General features: G+C 53.7%; 1 protein-coding gene across 3 annotated transcripts in view; it reads right to left on the reverse strand.

Annotated features, from left to right (window-relative positions):
* Positions 1 to 16,083, reverse strand: part of LOC147020716 (RNA polymerase II elongation factor ELL2-like) — a 42,935-nt gene extending 26,852 nt beyond the window's left edge. The window contains exons 1-2 of one of the 3 annotated variants that reach the window (XM_085896279.1): positions 15,898 to 16,037; positions 153 to 186 (exon numbers count right to left, since the gene is read on the reverse strand). Coding sequence is in view for 2 of the 3 variants with exons in the window: in XM_085896277.1 (XP_085752403.1) it covers positions 15,898 to 16,041 (144 nt within the window). In the remaining variant the exon portion in view is untranslated. Of the gene's footprint in view, positions 1 to 152; positions 187 to 15,897 lie in introns of all 3 variants that reach the window. The other 2 variants (XM_085896278.1, XM_085896277.1) reach the window with 2 other exon arrangements.
* Positions 16,084 to 20,479: the final 4,396 nt, after the last annotated feature.

Below are 20,479 nucleotides of genomic sequence, written 5' to 3' on the forward strand. Positions count from 1 at the left end.
TTCCGGAAGGTACCCATTCGAATCCGGAAGGTACCCATTCAAATCCGGAAGGTACCCATTCGAGTTGGAAAGATTTGTCTATAGTTCCTCAATTATCAGACCGTTTGAAGTGCAGAATATAAATAAATCAAAGCGGAAATTTTTTGCCACACCTTGAATGTTCGAGTTCATCCATGAGCTTAGTCCCTGTAGAAAAGAAAATAGACGAGTCACTGGGAAAGTATAAAATTTACAGAAAAGGGGTCGGATTACCCCCTCGCCACAACGTCCCTCCCCCAACACACACACACACACATACACACACACACACACACACACACACACACACACACACACACACACACACACACACACACACACACACACACACACACACACACACACACATACACACACCTCAACCCCTTCTGCCCCCCTCCCCAATACCAAAAGAGAACATTATATAATTTGGAAATGGTGACACGTATAATACCCTGGAAGTAAACAGGACAACAGCTGGGAATAAAAACAGGAAGTTTAAGATGTAGGACAGTTCCCAACTCCAAAACAAGGCCGTGATGAAGAGACGGGTTCGTTGGTACCTTAATCAAATTGATGGGAAGATTTTATTACATGCCTTAAACTGTCTTTTCTTCTACTTCTTCTTCTTCTTCTTCTTCTTCTTCTTCTTCTTCTTTCGGCTGCTCCCGTTAGGGGTCGCCACAGCGTATCATCCGTATGATCCGCATCGTGATTTGGCTTAGTTTTTATGCCGGATGCCCTTCCTGACGCAACCCTGGTCGCTTCTTAGGACACAGGGATATGGTACACCTATTTTAACCGGGGTATACACCGGGCACAGAACACTGGTACTCACTTTGCCGACCTCGGAAGGATGACAGGCTGAGTCAACCTCCTGGTGTGTATTAATTCAGTGGCCCAACGGGGCTTGAACTCAGGACCTTTTGGATCCCAAGCCGCTACCCTAACCACTGGGCCAACACCAGGCTATACATGCCTTAAACTGTATCAGTCATAAAATAGAAACTGGGACTTGCAGTCACACCAACGGATGCAGACCTTGTGACCATAATCAAGGTGTTTATTTAGCAAAAAAATAAAAGGAACGAAACAAGACTTTAAAAATTGGATGCACCCTTTTTGATATATAAATACCGTACATACACAAGAAAGCAAACACACGAACATACAAAAGTGAAACAAAAGTAATCTCAAAGACACAATTACTAGATCTGATCATTCTGGAATCTTCACTTTGCATCCTCTTCCCCTCAACTACCACCCCCGCCCCTCCCATGACTTTTTTCCACAATATATTCCCAATAAGGAGGAAATGCAACTTCAAATGGTGTGAAAGCATTTCAGTGGAAGCAGCCACGTCTGGTTCACGACTGGTTCAAACGCATGTTTGATGTCACACATTTCATAGCCAATCACAGACAGACAAACAGTGTGTAGTCTGACCACGAGCTACCTACGATCTTGTATTCTGAACCACAGTTTCAAGGGTAAGACCCACCAGTAACTTCTCAGTAAAACTGAAAGAGCCAAATCAAAAACCCATGAACTAGGTTGGAAAGTTGATTGCAGAATACAAACAACGCCTCCGGTGACCGCCAGCCGAGGCATAAAAACGCTGCACCAAGGAAGGAGGGCACAGAATTGACATGGGCTTAAAAGTAAATTAAATAATTAATCATACTACATGGATAAACTGAGAAGTGTTTGTCCGTTGGACTTGAATGCATTCGAAACCGCTCTCTATTATAAAAGGAACCATATCTGTCTGCTTGCGTGTTTGTCGCGTTATAACGTGAGCATGAATCGACGGATTTCAATGGATCCAACAACATTGGATTCACGGAACTCCCAGGAAGGTTTGTGACACAAGAAATAAATTAAGAAATAAAAATAAAATAAAATAAAGGACTGTTTGTGCATGGATACGTGGACACACGTGGCAAAATTGCAAACGCCAACTTGCGACGCTGGTTACCCCCTCACAGACACCAGGATCGCCAAGGAATCCTTTTTTTGTTCTCGCCCCATAGATTAGCCATCGCGGTATGGATTGGTATTCTCGTCAGGGAAGTGACAGGTTTTATATACTGGTTAACACTTAAAGAGAGTACAACAAACCAGTGATGCAAACATCATGAAGATTGACGAACCCCAAAAAACGAAAAAGAATAAAGTTTACAGAGAAGAACTCACCTGACATATACCGACCAACTCAACCTAGATAAAGATTGGATGAGAAAAACAACTTCTCTAATTATATAAATATACCACTGTGGCGGAATGGTGATAGGGGGTAACGGGTGTAAAATAAACTAGTTATGTCATTAATAAACATTTAGCATCAGTATGATAAGGGCAAGAAGTGTAAAATAAACTAGTTATGTCATTAATAAACATTTAGCATAAGTATGATAGGGATGACAGGTGTAAAATAAACTAGTTATGTCATTAATAAATGTTTAGCATAAGTGTGATAGGGGTGACAGGTGTAAAATAAACTAGTTATGTCATGAATAAACATTTAGCATAAGTGTGATAGGGGTGACAGGTGTAAAATAAACTAGTTATGTCATGAATAAACATTTAGCATAAGTGTGATAGGGGTGACAGGTGTAAAATAAACGAGGTATGTCATTAATAAACATTTAGCATAAGTAAGATAGGGGCCACAGGTGTAAAATAAACTAGTGATGTCATTAATAAACATTTAGCATAAGTAAGATAGGGGTGACAGGTGTAAAATAAACTAGTTATGTTATAAATAAACATTTAGCATAAGTGTGATTGGGGTGACGTGTAAAATAAACTAGTTATGTTAGAAATAAACATTTAGCATAAGTGTGATAGGGTAACAGGTATAAAATAAACTAGTTATGTCATTAATAAACATTTAGCATAAGTGTGATAGGGGCAACAGGTATAAAATAAACTAGTTATGTCATTAATAAATGTTTAGCATTAGTGTGATCGGAGTGACAGGAGTAAAATAAACTAGTTATGTCATTAATAAACATTCAGCATAAGTATGATAGGGGCAACAGGTGTAAAATAAACTAGTTATGTCATTAATAAATTATTAGCATAAATGTGATAGGGGCGACAGGTGTAAAATAAACTAGTTATGTCATTAATAAATGTTTAGCATAAGTGTGATTGGGGAGGGGTGGGGGGGGTAACGGGTGTAAAACTAGTCATGTCGTTAATAAATGTTTAACACAAGTGTGATGGGGGGCGGTAACAGGTGTAAAATAGACAAGTTATGTCGTGAATTAACATGTACACAGGTGTGTGGTTTTTGAGTGAAAACGATAGAACATGCGTCAAAGTTTGTTTCGGAGCTGTTAACCGTGACCCTCCCCCACCATCACATTTCTGAATGCTTCCTCAATTTCCCTATGCAAGTCAAGTTGGAAGCGACAGACAAACGAGAAAGGAAACAGGGAGGCCTTACAAGTGTACGTGTGCCAGACGCTACAGAGCTCGGAAGCAAGCCACCAGATCGGCCTCTCTTTTTCTCTCTCGACATCCACCACACCAACCCCAAGCAAACACCATGTGGGGACAAGATTTTTTTCCTCTGCCTCTCAGGACCCATCAGTCTGAATCTTCATGGTGTGACAGGATAAGTTATCTCACAAGCCGTGGAAGATTTGTCCTCATGTCCACCGTTAGTAGTATGATCACAAATATTTAAATTGGCATGATTTTACAAAGGAGAAATCAAAAGGTTTCCCCTTCCTACACCCCTACTCAGAGAGCTGTTCAGGGCAGAAACATGACAGGTATCAGTAGAAAGTAACCCACCATTGGGAGAAAAGAAAAAAAATAAATAAAAAACCTGTGTGATACTATACCTGGACAGGTAACTGAAAAGGAGAGTTAACCTGTTCCGTCGGCTATAAAATAACCTAACGGGTGGTTGGTTATTAAACATTATAGTGTGCGGATCACTTTTACATGATGGATTTTGATAACTTGCACCAAGGCCAACAATCAATTTCCAAATCTTCTTAAAAATCCATGTGTTCTTTACTTCGGTAATCGAAGGAAGGTTCATGGAGGAGATGAAACATAAAATACATGCAGCCGAGGACATCGGTGTACTTTTACACCAATTACACGTCGTTAAGAGCAATTGAAACATCAACATAGGATAAGGGATTTCAATCTGAAAACCATTGAGAATCATTAATCACTGTCCAATTTAAAGGGAATAATTTTTTTTTTTTTTTGCCAATCACAAAGTGTCAAAAAAGCCCAAGTTTTGATTTTCGACCTCGCCAGTGACGTCACATCTGGAATCCATATGGATCTGAATGGCAGTGTACATGGAGAAACAGTGCGGGTTGAGCTCAAGTTCCAATACCGATTCCGCCGTCATGGGTACCACCGATCATTCTCAGAATGTTGAAACTGATCAATGGGATTTTGAAGAAACAATTGGAGAAAAAAATTGGTGATGGAAAATCTTTTGGGGGGGGGGGGGATTGTGGAGCCGTGTCGTTTCGAGCCTTGTGCGAGCGATTCAGAGGAAGAAGTGTTGGTGAAGATGAAAATGCTGGTCACATGATCACGTCAGCTCGGGAGGGTTTGATTTTCAATTCAATTGGCGGTTTTATAAGGGAGGGATTTTGTGTTAATTGACAAATCGGTTTAGATATTACTCGAGCATAAATACCCGTCATCGCCAGATAGAACAGACGTCATCGCCCAGACACTGCCCAGGCACACTCGGACATAGTGGACAAAATGGGAAATGAATGCTTTGTTTGTCCCACCATCGCAGGCTGACCAGGTGTCTTGTACGTTACGGGATTGTACTGGACGCCATTTGGGTCTGTGCCGTGTCCGTGGGGTGTCGATGCCTTTCTCCAGTAAATGGGGATTGTGGAGGGGGAGAGGAGGGTGGAGGGTGTGGGATGGTAGTGGGAATTTTTGGGGTGGTGACGGATATTGTGGGGGTGATGATTGTGGGAGAATGGTGGAGGAGAGGGTGTGGGATGGTGGTAGGTATTGTGGAGGGGGGGGGGGTAGAATGGCAGGATGGTGGTGGGTATTGTGGGGTGATGGTTGATGGTGGAGTGGGGGTGGGCCAGTAAGTTTTACTGTCCTCAGTCAAAACATGTCGGTGGAGTAGATGATACATGGATACTTTCTCTCCACTATAAATAGATGGTGGTTCATAAAAGATAATTATTTTTCAGGTGGTCTTGTGGTAACTGCGGCAATGGCAACAGGTGTTTCATTCACTGCACAAATTGTCGGTGTACATGTGCTGGTAGCTCGGTAGAGATGGCGTTACAGTTTCGAGCGACGGCTGTTTCTTTCGCTTGATCGTGGGGTTGGCATCCTCTCTCAATTGTGGCGGATAACCACAACATCTCACCATCTCTGTTGTTTCATAACGGTGCTCTGTAACATGTTCCGAAGCACAAAAGTGAACATTTTATTGGCGTAATCTACACTCGGGTATTTTGGACAAACCACGTCAAATTTCTGGCACCCTTTCGGCCATTGGTGTAGCACGAAACGATCTCGGTTTGTATCGCTACATAACCACCGACGACGCATCGACTCGGCAAATTTGTAGAAAATCGAAAATTATGCACCGTTTGAGTTCAGTTGTACCGTGTAACCTGGCGACAGTACGGATGGGGGTCTCCTTCCATGTGTGACATCAATGCCAATCTGAAGCAGAAGCAGAAGCAGAAGAAGAAGAAGAAGAAGAAGATTTCGACTTTTAATCTCAAATTTACCTCCTTTACAATTTCGGAAATCAGAAAGACATCTATTTTTGAGGGTTTCAGGGGATAGATTTGGTGGTGAGATGTTCTGAGCGTTTGGGTTCCCCTTTCAAGATCCCACGGTGTCCTTCGCAAGGAGAAGGGGAGCTATCGCCGGCACAATCAACAAATCGCAAACTCCTTCCTGGTCTCACCTGGGAGGGGGGGGGCACTGCATCAGAGGCACAGCAGCACCCTCAAAATGATGCAAACCAGCAGTTGCGTGGTGCATAGGAAACAATGAGGACTTTAATCCACAGTATTTTTTTAAAAAATGCCATAACATCAGATAACTTCCAGACAGGTGCTATAATCGGACAGGTATATTCCGAAGCAAAGGCGGCATCCATCGCATTTAGTTCACGCGTCGTAGATGAAGAGGCTGGTCCGATCATGGTCAATGTTGGAATCTTCAGTTCATCGTTGAATGAATGAATAAATGAATGAATTAATAAATAAATCGCACATCAGTTTCGTCTCTGTTCCACCAAAAAGGTCCAGAGGACCTTGACAGCAGATACAGATACGGGGGAGGGGACTCTGTGTGGGGGGGGGGACTCTGTGTGGGGGGGACTCTGTGTGTGGGGGGGGACTCTGTGTGTGTGGGGGGGACTCTGTGTGTGGGGGGGGGACTCTGTGTGTGGGGGGGGGACTCTGTGTGTGGGGGGGGACTCTGTGTGTGGGGGGGGACTCTGTGTGTGGGGGGGACTCTGTGTGTGGGGGGACTCTGTGTGTGGGGGGGACTCTGTGTGGGGGGGGACTCTGTGTGGGGGGGACTCTGTGTGGGGGGGGACTCTGTGTGTGGGGGGGGGACTCTGTGTGTGGGGGGGGACTCTGTGTGTGGGGGGGACTCTGTGTGTGGGGGGGGACTCTGTGTGTGGGGGGGGACTCTGTGTGTGGGGGGGGGACTCTGTGTGGGGGGGACTCTGTGGGGGGGGACTCTGTGGGGGGGACTCTGTGGGGGGGGACTCTGTGGGGGGGACTCTGTGGGGGGACTCTGTGGGGGGACTCTGTGGGGGGACTCTGTGGGGGGGACTCTGTGGGGGGGGGACTCTGTGGGGGGGGACTCTGTGGGGGGACTCTGTGGGGGGGGACTCTGTGGGGGGACTCTGTGGGGGGGACTCTGTGGGGGGGGACTCTGTGGGGGGGACTCTGTGGGGGGGACTCTGTGGGGGGGACTCTGTGGGGGGGGACTCTGTGGGGGGGACTCTGTGGGGGGACTCTGTGGGGGGGACTCTGTGGGGGGACTCTGTGGGGGGGGACTCTGTGGGGGGACTCTGTGGGGGGGACTCTGTGGGGGGACTCTGTGGGGGGGGGACTCTGTGGGGGGGGACTCTGTGGGGGGACTCTGTGGGGGGACTCTGTGGGGGGGGGACTCTGTGGGGGGGACTCTGTGGGGGGGGACTCTGTGGGGGGGGGACTCTGTGGGGGGACTCTGTGGGGGGGGACTCTGTGGGGGGGACTCTGTGGGGGGGACTCTGTGGGGGGACTCTGTGGGGGGACTCTGTGGGGGACTCTGTGGGGGGGGACTCTGTGGGGGGGGACTCTGTGGGGGGGGACTCTGTGGGGGGGGACTCTGTGGGGGGGACTCTGTGGGGGGGACTCTGTGGGGGGGGACTCTGTGGGGGGGACTCTGTGGGGGGGGACTCTGTGGGGGGGACTCTGTGGGGGGGACTCTGTGGGGGGGACTCTGTGGGGGGGGACTCTGTGGGGGGGACTCTGTGGGGGGACTCTGTGGGGGACTCTGTGGGGGACTCTGTGGGGACTCTGTGGGGGGACTCTGTGGGGGGACTCTGTGGGGACTCTGTGGGGGGGACTCTGTGGGGGGGGACTCTGTGGGGGGGACTCTGTGGGGGGACTCTGTGGGGGGACTCTGTGGGGGGGGACTCTGTGGGGGGACTCTGTGGGGGGGGACTCTGTGGGGGGGACTCTGTGGGGGGGGGACTCTGTGGGGGACTCTGTGGGGGGACTCTGTGGGGGGGGACTCTGTGGGGGGGACTCTGTGGGGGGGACTCTGTGGGGGGGACTCTGTGGGGGACTCTGTGGGGGGACTCTGTGGGGGGGACTCTGTGGGGGGACTCTGTGGGGGGGACTCTGTGGGGGGGACTCTGTGGGGGGGGACTCTGTGGGGGGACTCTGTGGGGGGGACTCTGTGGGGGGGGACTCTGTGGGGGGGGACTCTGTGGGGGGGACTCTGTGGGGACTCTGTAGGGGGACTCTGTGGGGGGACTCTGTGGGGGGACTCTGTGGGGGACTCTGTGGGGGGGGACTCTGTGGGGGGGACTCTGTGGGGGGGGGACTCTGTGGGGGGGGACCTCTGTGGGGGGGGACTCTGTGGGGGGACTCTGTGGGGGGACTCTGTGGGGGGGACTCTGTGGGGGGGACTCTGTGGGGGGACTCTGTGGGGGGGGACTCTGTGGGGGGGACTCTGTGGGGGGGGACTCTGTGGGGGGGACTCTGTGGGGGGGACTCTGTGGGGGGACTCTGTGGGGGGGACTCTGTGGGGGGGGACTCTGTGGGGGGGGACTCTGTGGGGGGGACTCTGTGGGGGGACTCTGTGGGGGGGACTCTGTGGGGGGGACTCTGTGGGGGGGGACTCTGTGGGGGGGGACTCTGTGGGGGGACTCTGTGGGGGGGGGACTCTGTGGGGGGGACTCTGTGGGGGGGACTCTGTGGGGGGGACTCTGTGGGGACTCTGTGGGGGACTCTGTGGGGGGGGACTCTGTGGGGGACTCTGTGGGGGGGACTCTGTGGGGGGACTCTGTGGGGGGGGACTCTGTGGGGGGACTCTGTGGGGGGACTCTGTGGGGGGGACTCTGTGGGGGACTCTGTGGGGGGGACTCTGTGGGGGGGACTCTGTGGGGGGACTCTGTGGGGGGGGACTCTGTGGGGGGACTCTGTGGGGGGACTCTGTGGGGGGGACTCTGTGGGGGGGACTCTGTGGGGGGGACTCTGTGGGGGGGGACTCTGTGGGGGGGACTCTGTGGGGGGGACTCTGTGGGGGGGGACTCTGTGGGGGGGGGACTCTGTGGGGGGGGGACTCTGTGGGGGGGACTCTGTGGGGGGGACTCTGTGGGGGGGGGACTCTGTGGGGGGGGACTCTGTGGGGGGGACTCTGTGGGGGGGACTCTGTGGGGGGGACTCTGTGGGGGGGGACTCTGTGGGGGACTCTGTGGGGGGGGACTCTGTGGGGGGACTCTGTGGGGGGACTCTGTGGGGGGGGACTCTGTGGGGGGGACTCTGTGGGGGGGACTCTGTGGGGGGACTCTGTGGGGGGGGACTCTGTGGGGGGGACTCTGTGGGGGGACTCTGTGGGGGGGGACTCTGTGGGGGGGGGACTCTGTGGGGGGACTCTGTGGGGGGGACTCTGTGGGGGGGACTCTGTGGGGGGGACTCTGTGGGGGGGACTCTGTGGGGGGACTCTGTGGGGGGGACTCTGTGGGGGGGGACTCTGTGGGGGGGGGACTCTGTGGGGGGGGACTCTGTGGGGGGGACTCTGTGGGGGGACTCTGTGGGGGGGACTCTGTGGGGGGACTCTGTGGGGGGGACTCTGTGGGGGGGGACTCTGTGGGGGGGACTCTGTGGGGGGACTCTGTGGGGGGACTCTGTGGGGGGGGACTCTGTGGGGGGACTCTGTGGGGGGGACTCTGTGGGGGGGACTCTGTGGGGGGGGACTCTGTGGGGGGGACTCTGTGGGGGGGGGACTCTGTGGGGGGACTCTGTGGGGGGGGACTCTGTGGGGGGGACTCTGTGGGGGGGGACTCTGTGGGGGGACTCTGTGGGGGGGACTCTGTGGGGGGGACTCTGTGGGGGGGACTCTGTGGGGGGGACTCTGTGGGGGGGGACTCTGTGGGGGGGACTCTGTGGGGGGACTCTGTGGGGGACTCTGTGGGGGGGACTCTGTGGGGGGGGGACTCTGTGGGGGGGACTCTGTGGGGGGGACTCTGTGGGGGGGACTCTGTGGGGGGGGACTCTGTGGGGGGACTCTGTGGGGGGACTCTGTGGGGGGGACTCTGTGGGGGGACTCTGTGACTCTGTGGGGGACTCTGTGGGGGGACTCTGTGGGGGGACTCTGTGGGGGACTCTGTGGGGGGGACTCTGTGGGGGGGACTCTGTGGGGGGGACTCTGTGGGGGGACTCTGTGGGGGGACTCTGTGGGGGGACTCTGTGGGGGGGGACTCTGTGGGGGGACTCTGTGACTCTGTGGGGGGACTCTGTGGGGGGGACTCTGTGGGGGGGACTCTGTGGGGGGGACTCTGTGGGGGGGACTCTGTAGGGACTCTGTGGGGGGGACTCTGTGGGGGGACTCTGTGGGGGGGACTCTGTGGGGGGACTCTGTGGGGGGGACTCTGTGGGGGGGACTCTGTGGGGGGACTCTGTGAGGGGGGGACTCTGTGGGGGGACTCTGTGGGGGGACTCTGTGAGGGGACTCTGTGGGGGGGGACTCTGTGGGGGGACTCTGTGGGGGGGACTCTGTGGGGGGACTCTGTGGGGGGGGACTCTGTGGGGGGGACTCTGTGGGGGGGACTCTGTGGGGGGACTCTGTGGGGGGGACTCTGTGGGGGGGACTCTGTGGGGGGACTCTGTGGGGGGACTCTGTGGGGGGACTCTGTGGGGGGGACTCTGTGGGGGACTCTGTGGGGGGACTCTGTGGGGGGACTCTGTGGGGGACTCTGTGGGGGGACTCTGTGGGGGGGACTCTGTGGGGGGGACTCTGTGGGGGGACTCTGTGGGGGGACTCTGTGGGGGGGACTCTGTGGGGGGACTCTGTGGGGGGACTCTGTGGGGGGGGACTCTGTGGGGGACTCTGTGGGGGGACTCTGTGGGGGGACTCTGTGGGGGGGACTCTGTAGGGGGGACTCTGTGGGGGGGGACTCTGTGAGGGGGACTCTGTGGGGGGGACTCTGTGGGGGGGGACTCTGTGGGGGGGACTCTGTGGGGGGACTCTGTGGGGGGGACTCTGTGGGGGGACTCTGTGGGGGGGACTCTGTGGGGGACTCTGTGGGGGGACTCTGTGAGGGGACTCTGTAGAGGGGGGACTCTGTGGGGGGACTCTGTAGAGGGGGGACTCTGTGGGGGGACTCTGTGAGACTCTGTGGGGGGACTCTGTGGGGGGACTCTGTGGGGGGACTCTGTGGGGGGACTCTGTGGGGGACTCTGTGGGGGGACTCTGTGGGGGGGACTCTGTGGGGGGGACTCTGTGGGGGGGACTCTGTGGGGGGACTCTGTGGGGGGACTCTGTGGGGGGGACTCTGTGGGGGGGACTCTGTGGGGGGGACTCTGTGGGGGGGACTCTGTGGGGGGGACTCTGTGGGGGACTCTGTGGGGGGACTCTGTGGGGGGACTCTGTGGGGGGACTCTGTGGGGGGACTCTGTGGGGGGGACTCTGTGGGGGGGACTCTGTGGGGGGACTCTGTGGGGGGACTCTGTGGGGGGGACTCTGTGGGGGGACTCTGTGGGGGGACTCTGTGGGGGGGACTCTGTGGGGGGGACTCTGTGGGGGACTCTGTGGGGGACTCTGTGGGGGGGACTCTGTGGGGGGGACTCTGTGGGGGGGACTCTGTGGGGGGACTCTGTGGGGGGGACTCTGTGGGGGGACTCTGTGGGGGGGGACTCTGTGGGGGGGACTCTGTGGGGGGACTCTGTGGGGGGGACTCTGTGGGGGGGACTCTGTGGGGGGGACTCTGTGGGGGGACTCTGTGGGGGGGACTCTGTGGGGGGACTCTGTGGGGGGACTCTGTGGGGGGGACTCTGTGGGGGGACTCTGTGGGGGGACTCTGTGGGGGACTCTGTGGGGGGACTCTGTGGGGGGGGACTCTGTGGGGGACTCTGTGGGGGGACTCTGTGGGGGGACTCTGTGGGGGGGACTCTGTGGGGGGACTCTGTGGGGGGGACTCTGTGGGGGGACTCTGTGGGGGACTCTGTGGGGGACTCTGTGGGGGGGACTCTGTGGGGGGACTCTGTGGGGGGGACTCTGTGGGGGGACTCTGTGGGGGGACTCTGTGGGGGGACTCTGTGGGGGGGGACTCTGTGGGGGGACTCTGTGGGGGGACTCTGTGGGGGGACTCTGTGGGGGGGACTCTGTGGGGGGACTCTGTAGAGGGGGACTCTGTGGGGGGACTCTGTGGGGGGACTCTGTAGAGGGGGACTCTGTGGGGGGACTCTGTGGGGGGGGACTCTGTGGGGGGGACTCTGTGGGGGGACTCTGTAGAGGGGGACTCTGTGGGGGGGACTCTGTGAGGGGGACTCTGTGGGGGGGACTCTGTGGGGGGGACTCTGTGGGGGGACTCTGTGGGGGGACTCTGTGGGGGACTCTGTGGGGGGGACTCTGTGGGGGGACTCTGTGGGGGGGACTCTGTGGGGGGACTCTGTGGGGGGACTCTGTGGGGGGGACTCTGTGGGGGGACTCTGTGGGGGACTCTGTGGGGGGACTCTGTGGGGGGACTCTGTGGGGGGGACTCTGTGGGGGGGACTCTGTGGGGGGACTCTGTGGGGGGGACTCTGTGGGGGGACTCTGTGGGGGGGACTCTGTGGGGGGGACTCTGTGGGGGGACTCTGTGGGGGGACTCTGTGGGGGGACTCTGTGGGGGGACTCTGTGGGGGGGACTCTGTGGGGGGACTCTGTGGGGGGGACTCTGTGAGGGGGGACTCTGTGGGGGGGACTCTGTGACTCTGTGGGGGGACTCTGTGGGGGGGGACTCTGTGGGGGGACTCTGTGGGGGGGACTCTGTGGGGGGACTCTGTGGGGGGGACTCTGTGGGGGGGACTCTGTGGGGGGACTCTGTGGGGGGGACTCTGTGGGGGGACTCTGTGGGGGGACTCTGTGGGGGGACTCTGTGGGGGGACTCTGTGGGGGGGACTCTGTGGGGGGACTCTGTGGGGGGGACTCTGTGGGGGGGACTCTGTGGGGGGGACTCTGTGGGGGGACTCTGTGGGGGGACTCTGTGGGGGGGGACTCTGTGGGGGGACTCTGTGGGGGGACTCTGTGGGGGGACTCTGTGGGGGGGACTCTGTGGGGGGGACTCTGTGGGGGGACTCTGTGGGGGACTCTGTGGGGGGACTCTGTGGGGGGGACTCTGTGGGGGGGGACTCTGTGGGGGGGACTCTGTGGGGGGGACTCTGTGGGGGGACTCTGTGGGGGGGACTCTGTGGGGGGGGACTCTGTGGGGGGACTCTGTGGGGGGGGGACTCTGTGGGGGGACTCTGTGGGGGGGACTCTGTGGGGGGACTCTGTGGGGGGGACTCTGTGGGGGGACTCTGTGGGGGACTCTGTGGGGGGGACTCTGTGGGGGGGGACTCTGTGGGGGGGACTCTGTGGGGGGGACTCTGTGGGGGGACTCTGTGGGGGGGACTCTGTGGGGGGACTCTGTGGGGGGACTCTGTGGGGGGGACTCTGTGGGGGGGACTCTGTGGGGGGGACTCTGTGGGGGGGGACTCTGTGGGGGGACTCTGTGGGGGGACTCTGTGGGGGGACTCTGTGGGGGGGGACTCTGTGGGGGGACTCTGTGGGGGGACTCTGTGGGGGGACTCTGTGGGGGGGACTCTGTGGGGGGACTCTGTGGGGGGACTCTGTGGGGGGGGACTCTGTGGGGGGGACTCTGTGGGGGGGGACTCTGTGGGGGGGACTCTGTGGGGGGGACTCTGTGGGGGGGACTCTGTGGGGGGGACTCTGTGGGGGGGACTCTGTGGGGGGGACTCTGTGGGGGGACTCTGTGGGGGACTCTGTGGGGGGACTCTGTGGGGGGGACTCTGTGGGGGGACTCTGTGGGGGGGGGACTCTGTGGGGGGGACTCTGTGGGGGGACTCTGTGGGGGGGACTCTGTGGGGGGACTCTGTGGGGGGACTCTGTGGGGGGACTCTGTGGGGGGGACTCTGTGGGGGACTCTGTAGAGGGGGACTCTGTGGGGGGGACTCTGTGGGGGGACTCTGTGGGGGGGACTCTGTGGGGGGACTCTGTGGGGGGGACTCTGTGGGGGGGGACTCTGTGGGGGGACTCTGTGGGGGGACTCTGTGGGGGGACTCTGTGGGGGGGACTCTGTGGGGGGACTCTGTGGGGGGGACTCTGTGGGGGGACTCTGTGGGGGGACTCTGTGGGGGGACTCTGTGGGGGGACTCTGTGGGGGGGACTCTGTGGGGGGACTCTGTGGGGGGACTCTGTGGGGGGGACTCTGTGGGGGGACTCTGTGGGGGGACTCTGTGGGGGGACTCTGTGGGGGACTCTGTGGGGGGGGACTCTGTGGGGGGGACTCTGTGGGGGGGACTCTGTGGGGGGACTCTGTGGGGGGACTCTGTGGGGGGACTCTGTGGGGGGACTCTGTGGGGGGACTCTGTGGGGGGGACTCTGTGGGGGGACTCTGTGGGGGGACTCTGTGGGGGGGACTCTGTGGGGGGACTCTGTGGGGGGGACTCTGTGGGGGGACTCTGTGGGGGGGACTCTGTGGGGGGGGACTCTGTGGGGGGACTCTGTGGGGGGACTCTGTGGGGGGACTCTGTGGGGGACTCTGTGGGGGGGACTCTGTGGGGGGGACTCTGTGGGGGGACTCTGTGGGGGGACTCTGTGGGGGGGACTCTGTGGGGGGACTCTGTGGGGGGGACTCTGTGGGGGGGACTCTGTGGGGGGACTCTGTGGGGGGACTCTGTGGGGGGACTCTGTGGGGGGGACTCTGTGGGGGGACTCTGTGGGGGGACTCTGTGGGGGGACTCTGTGGGGGGACTCTGTGGGGGGGACTCTGTGGGGGGGGACTCTGTGGGGGGACTCTGTGGGGGGGGACTCTGTGGGGGGACTCTGTGGGGGGGACTCTGTGGGGGGGACTCTGTGGGGGGGACTCTGTGGGGGGACTCTGTGGGGGGACTCTGTGGGGGGACTCTGTGGGGACTCTGTGAGGGGGGACTCTGTGGGGGGACTCTGTGGGGGGGGGACTCTGTGGGGGGGACTCTGTGGGGGGACTCTGTGGGGGGACTCTGTGGGGGGGACTCTGTGGGGGGGACTCTGTTGTGGGGGACTCTGTGGGGGGACTCTGTGGGGGGGGACTCTGTGGGGGGGACTCTGTGGGGGGGACTCTGTGGGGGGACTCTGTGGGGGGACTCTGTGGGGGGACTCTGTGGGGGGGACTAGGGGGAGGGGACTCGGTGGGAGGGGACAAGGTGGGAGGGGACAAGGTGGGAGGGGACAAGGTGGGAGGGGAGTAGGTGGGAGGGGACAAGGTGGGGGGGACAAGGGGGGAGGTGACTCGGTGGGAGTGCACCACGTGATGCTCCTATTTCGGGCTCACTCTGACTCCTGCTCGAGCTCGCTGTTTGGCATCGATCCTCCTCGCAAATGCAAGGACAACAAGCTTGGTCGTGAAGGTTGCGTTTATATTTTTTAAAAAAGATTTCAAATTTTTAACCAAACACGTTAGTTGGCTCAACGATTAACTTAAATACTGACCGGAGTGTACTGTAGACATTGCAAACCCGATAAGGAGGGATGACAGCCGAGCTAGATGGTACACTTCGAATGCATTCCTGAATTTTTAACCCAAAATGGACGAAGGTGGAAAACAGATGCAACGGCAATCGGAACAGGTGGAGCAAGATATTTAAAAAGAGCCGACAAGAATTAAAAAAAAAAAAAAAAAAAAATATATATATATATATATATATATATATATATATATATATATATATATATATATATATATATAAAAACACCAAGCTTCCTGGAGAGAGCTTTAACGGCAGGGTTTACGCGGGAAATCTCGATGCAAACTGGAACATATTATCTACTGCTGGAGTTATATAATTCATGTTGTTTAGGAAGTTCTTGTTTCACCTACGAGAAAGCATCTAACGAGTTCGCGCAAATATGTCAAATTTAATGGTTGTGCATTTCAGGCGATGTATAGTAAGAAGCGCTGTTCGGTACGAGAGTACAACTTCATTCAAGCACACGTTTTTCAAAAAAACAGTGACCGATGTACATAAAGTAATTACAGCCAACAGACGAGCTCGAACGACCCGAACGGCAGAATTAAATTATTTCATCGTCAAACGCGCAAAAGGACAAACAACGTTATGACGTTCCACAAACGTGCGGCGAAAGTGTACGTACTTTTCCGACCTGTAGCTGGAAGCCAGACAGCGTCCGCAGCGCAGAATCGGTTAGCTTCACGTGAACTATGCACGTTTGTTCGTTCCAAACAGCACCTTGCCCGCAGGAAACGGCAAAACGCTGCTCCGCGCCGAGCGTCGCCATCACGCAGCGCCGTTGCGATGACGTCACCGCACAGTTTGTCACGTGATGCCCGACCGATGACGTCACGGCGTTGAGGATTCTGTTGCTTTATCCTTTTTGGAACGAGACGCGTCGTCTTCTTCTTCCTCGTTAGGTAACACAGCACGTCGTTTGAGGAGGACGCCTTTTTACCGCCGAAGAAATGTGAGGGGCGTCTTTTCAGCCGTGAGGCAATGTCCGCAGCACCCGAAAAATAACTTGTGGATATTTCAAGGAACTAGTGCGTGCCCGTACGTGCAAAAAAACAAACAAAAAAAAACAAGAATTGTGACGTCAATTGTGATGTCATAGCACCGTGTCCTGTCATTGGTTTGGTAAATAAATGGCCATAACTTGGGAAGCACTTGTCCGATTAATATCAAACCTTGAAAAGGCACATACTCTGGTCCCCAGCAATATACCTGGCAAGTTTCAATTAGATCGGACCAGTGGTTGTCGAGAAACAGCGGTCACAGACAGACAGACAGACAGACAGACAGACAGAGATTGCCGGATTTATAGATAGAAAGAAGATAACATTGACGCAGGAGGCCAGTTGGCTGTCGGATTACACATCATGCCCGGATTGCACGCCCACACCACTGAGCTCTGTAATGTGGAGGAACAACAGACCGATGAGAGTGCGTTGGCTGATGAGGCCACGCGGCCGCCATATTGGGACTCCCTCCTGACCGAACATTCCACAGTAAACAATGCAAAAATGTTTTAATACCAGATTCGTTTTGCATTCCCCCTTTGCATAATAATTACTGTTTACGAATGAAATGTACAATGAACGAATGAATGACAGTCGGCCGAACTTGACATATTATAAACTCAGATTCAGCTACGACAAAATAAATCGACGTTGTACTATATCTCGGGGTTCTAGTTAATATATGTTAGACCTCCAATTACTTGTGAAATTACTTCCCACAACCCAAATATTATTGGTTATTGCATCCAAATGTAACATGCTGGCATTGTGCGTGCCACCCTTGCCATTGTGGGGTGTACCAAGATGGCGGCCAGCGACTTCAGTTTTTCAGCGAACCAGTGATCGAGTTAGATTTACCTCCGCCACCGGAAGTGAAGGAGCTTATGTTTGTCTGTTTGTATGTGTGCAGTATATTTCAAAAAGTTGTGGACGGATCCGGATGAAACGTGGTTGACAAGTTGGGTGCGTGACAAGGAATAAATGATTCAATTTTGGTGAAGATCCAAAATCTTCAAAAAAATCCCCCCCCCCCAAAAAGATCCAAAAGATCCAAACAAAAGATCCCGATCCGGATCCAGATCTGATAATTTTTTATTGATTCTCCACGATTGAGAGACAGGGCAAAACCAATATATAGCATGATATCTCAAAAAGTTGTGAATGGATTTGGACGAAACTTGGTGGACATGTTGACTGTGTTCGTCAAGTATCTACGGAGGGTATCCGTGCACCCCCCCCCCCAGGACTCTACCAAACCAACTTTTTTAGCTTCCTTTTATGGTCCTATAACACATTTAAGATGTTAACAAAAAAAGTTTCCAGGCACTTTGGCGATATTCAAGATGGCGTCCAAAATGGCTGCCAAAATGGGTAAAATCATAGAATATGGTATATAACATCTCAAAAATGTGACAAATTGGAAAAATAATCATTGGGATTTGGTTCCTGGTCATTAGTAACTAATTTCAGATGATTGCATTTTGTTGCCAGTTTTTTAAAACCCAAGATGGCGTCAAAAATGGCCACCAAAATATGCAAAATCATAGAAAATTATATATAACAGCAAAAAACTGTGACAAAATTGTAAATTAATAATTCGAATAAAATGTTTCTTTTCATTAGTAACTAATATCTGGTTATTCTAATTCAGTTGCTATTTTTTAAGTTGAGTACGAAGTCATCGTATTCCACCTTGGAATATCTGATGAAAGAATAATGGTACTGAAACGGACATTTTATATAGCGATTGTCCACCGCTTATCAAACTAAAGCCACATCTTTAATGAAATCCCTGGATGCCAACTGATATGCTTTACTGATTGCATCACCAAGTGTGATGTCAGTGCTGTAGATCAGGTAAAATGGCCAGGTGTTGTCATCTGGTTCTACTTTGGTGAAGGCTAACTTAGGGCCCAGAACAGGACGAGTTTCTAGTTTGCGTCTGTCAGCACGATAGTTTGGTTTGGGAATTGCATCTCATCCAGCTTTGCAATGTAGAGGAGATGCAACAAAGATAGCTGTACTACTTTACGTCCAATGATTAATGTCTCGTCTACGTACTTTGCCACATGATTGAAGCATGCTTCATGTGCAGCTTCCAATGCTGCTTGTTGAGCAACAGCCTCTGGTTTGCCGCTCCTCCAATGTGCAGGATTGGCTGTATACTGCTTTCTGCATTTCGGCTGGTATTGGGCCTCTGCTGCAAACAAATCAAATCCTCGGATTCGCCTTAAGAGCCACTCATGATTGTTCTTTTCTGCGATTTGCTGCACTTTCTGCCATCCATCACGTTTAAACGAAGAGGTGCCTTCCTTTGTGTCGATGCCTGCATTTTCACATGGATTTGGCCTTCAGTATTGCAGAAAATACAATCAGGTTCAAAAATGATCTTTTCTGATGCTTTCTTGCGCTTTACCCTTCCTTGGCTGGGAGATTGTCCAGGAGCTTCAGGATCGTTGGATGGTTTACTAGCTGTTAACCTATGTAGGTTCAGGGTAAATCTTTGGTAACATCCCCGGTGATAGCCCTCGTTCTCCTAGATCTCATCAGGAATGCCCTGACAGATATCTGTCATTCGATATGAAGAACCTGGTGGTTCAGCTAAGCGACGATCTCATATATTTTTGAGAAGTGCCAATCTCTCATTTGGATTCGTTAAGTCTGAAAAATATGTGAACGAGCCATACTTTATTCCAGACATATAAATGACCCAATGTTCCCGTTTGCAATTTCTTTCCATTTCAAGAACTTTCTTTTGTCAATTACATGAAACTATTTCTTGCTTGTCTGACATCTTGACTTGTGATCTTGATCTTGACTAGCTACGGTCTTGCTAAGCTAACTAATGTAACCTGGAACGAGGAAAAAAAAATACACATAAAAAGATTAGTACACATAATACTTGAGTGTATGTAAATATTCAAGTATTAGTTACTAATGATGAGAAAAACATTATTCCAATGATTAATTTACAATTTTTTCACAGTTTTTGGCTGTTATATATAATTTTCTATGATTTTGCATATTTTGGCGGCAATTTGGGACGCCATCTTGGATTTTTTTAATGGCAACAAAGCCCAATTATCAGAAACTAGTAACTAATGATCAGGAACAAAATCCCAATGATTATTTTTCCAATTTGCCACATTTTTGAGATGTTATATACCGTATTCTATGATTTTACCCATTTGGTGGCCATTTTGGACGCCATTTTGAATATCGCCAAAGTGCCGGGATTTTTTTTTGTTAACATCTCAAATGTGTAATGGGACCATAAAAGGAAGCTAAAAAAGTTGGTTTGGTAGAGTCCTGGTGGGGGGGGGGTGGGGGGAGTGAACGGATACCCTCCGTTGATACTCCCCTATGTCAGGATGAATTGATTCGATTTTGGTGAAGATCTGAATCCAGATCTGGATACGAGAATGATTTACTTTTTAAAGTGATTCTTCACCATTGAGAGATGGGGCTAAAAACGATGTATAGCATATTTCAAAAATGTATTGGGCCCGATATGTTCTCATGGATCAGGCATTACATTGCAGAGGGATGCCCTCTACCGAGCGCCCTTCTAGTTACATCAGTGGACACCAACACCAGACCAAACAAATCCATCGAAGGCCACAGACCCAATCTCAATGGGGGGAGGAGTAGGAAGGGGGGGGGAGGAGGAGGAAGGGGAGGGGAGGAGGGGGAGGGGTGGCAGCTGTGACATATATGCGAACAAAATAATATTTAAACATGTCCAACTAAACAATAGTTGCCATGGAAGCATAAATTTAGGAAATTCGAAAATTTGACCAATCAAGTGTTTTACATGATTGATTGTTACGAATAACAAATTTGGTTGATACATTTTTCCAAGTGCAGCCTAATAGGTGTTTTGCATGTTTCAGATGGCCTTGACCTTGATCTTGGACTTTTCTACAAAGTTTTACTCACATATACTAAGAATACGTACAAATAAGCTGCGTAAGTTTCAATTTGATATCTTCAAAAATTATTGAGGTATGGTAATAATAAATTCAAAAAAACTTTCCATTTGATAATAATGAGGAGAAATTGTTGTCATGGAAACCGTTGACGTGTCAAAGACGCTAAATCGATCATTCTGATTTTTGGTGAACCAATTCAGTGACCCAATATGCAAATCATGTTCAAAATTAAAGTTAATAGGATGAAAATTGATGATTTTATGTGACCTTG

Source organism: Eptatretus burgeri, chromosome 9 (assembly GCF_056783735.1).
Source record: "Eptatretus burgeri isolate ZD-2024b chromosome 9, Ebu_testis_v1, whole genome shotgun sequence".
Taxonomy (NCBI): Eukaryota; Metazoa; Chordata; class Myxini; order Myxiniformes; family Myxinidae; genus Eptatretus; species Eptatretus burgeri.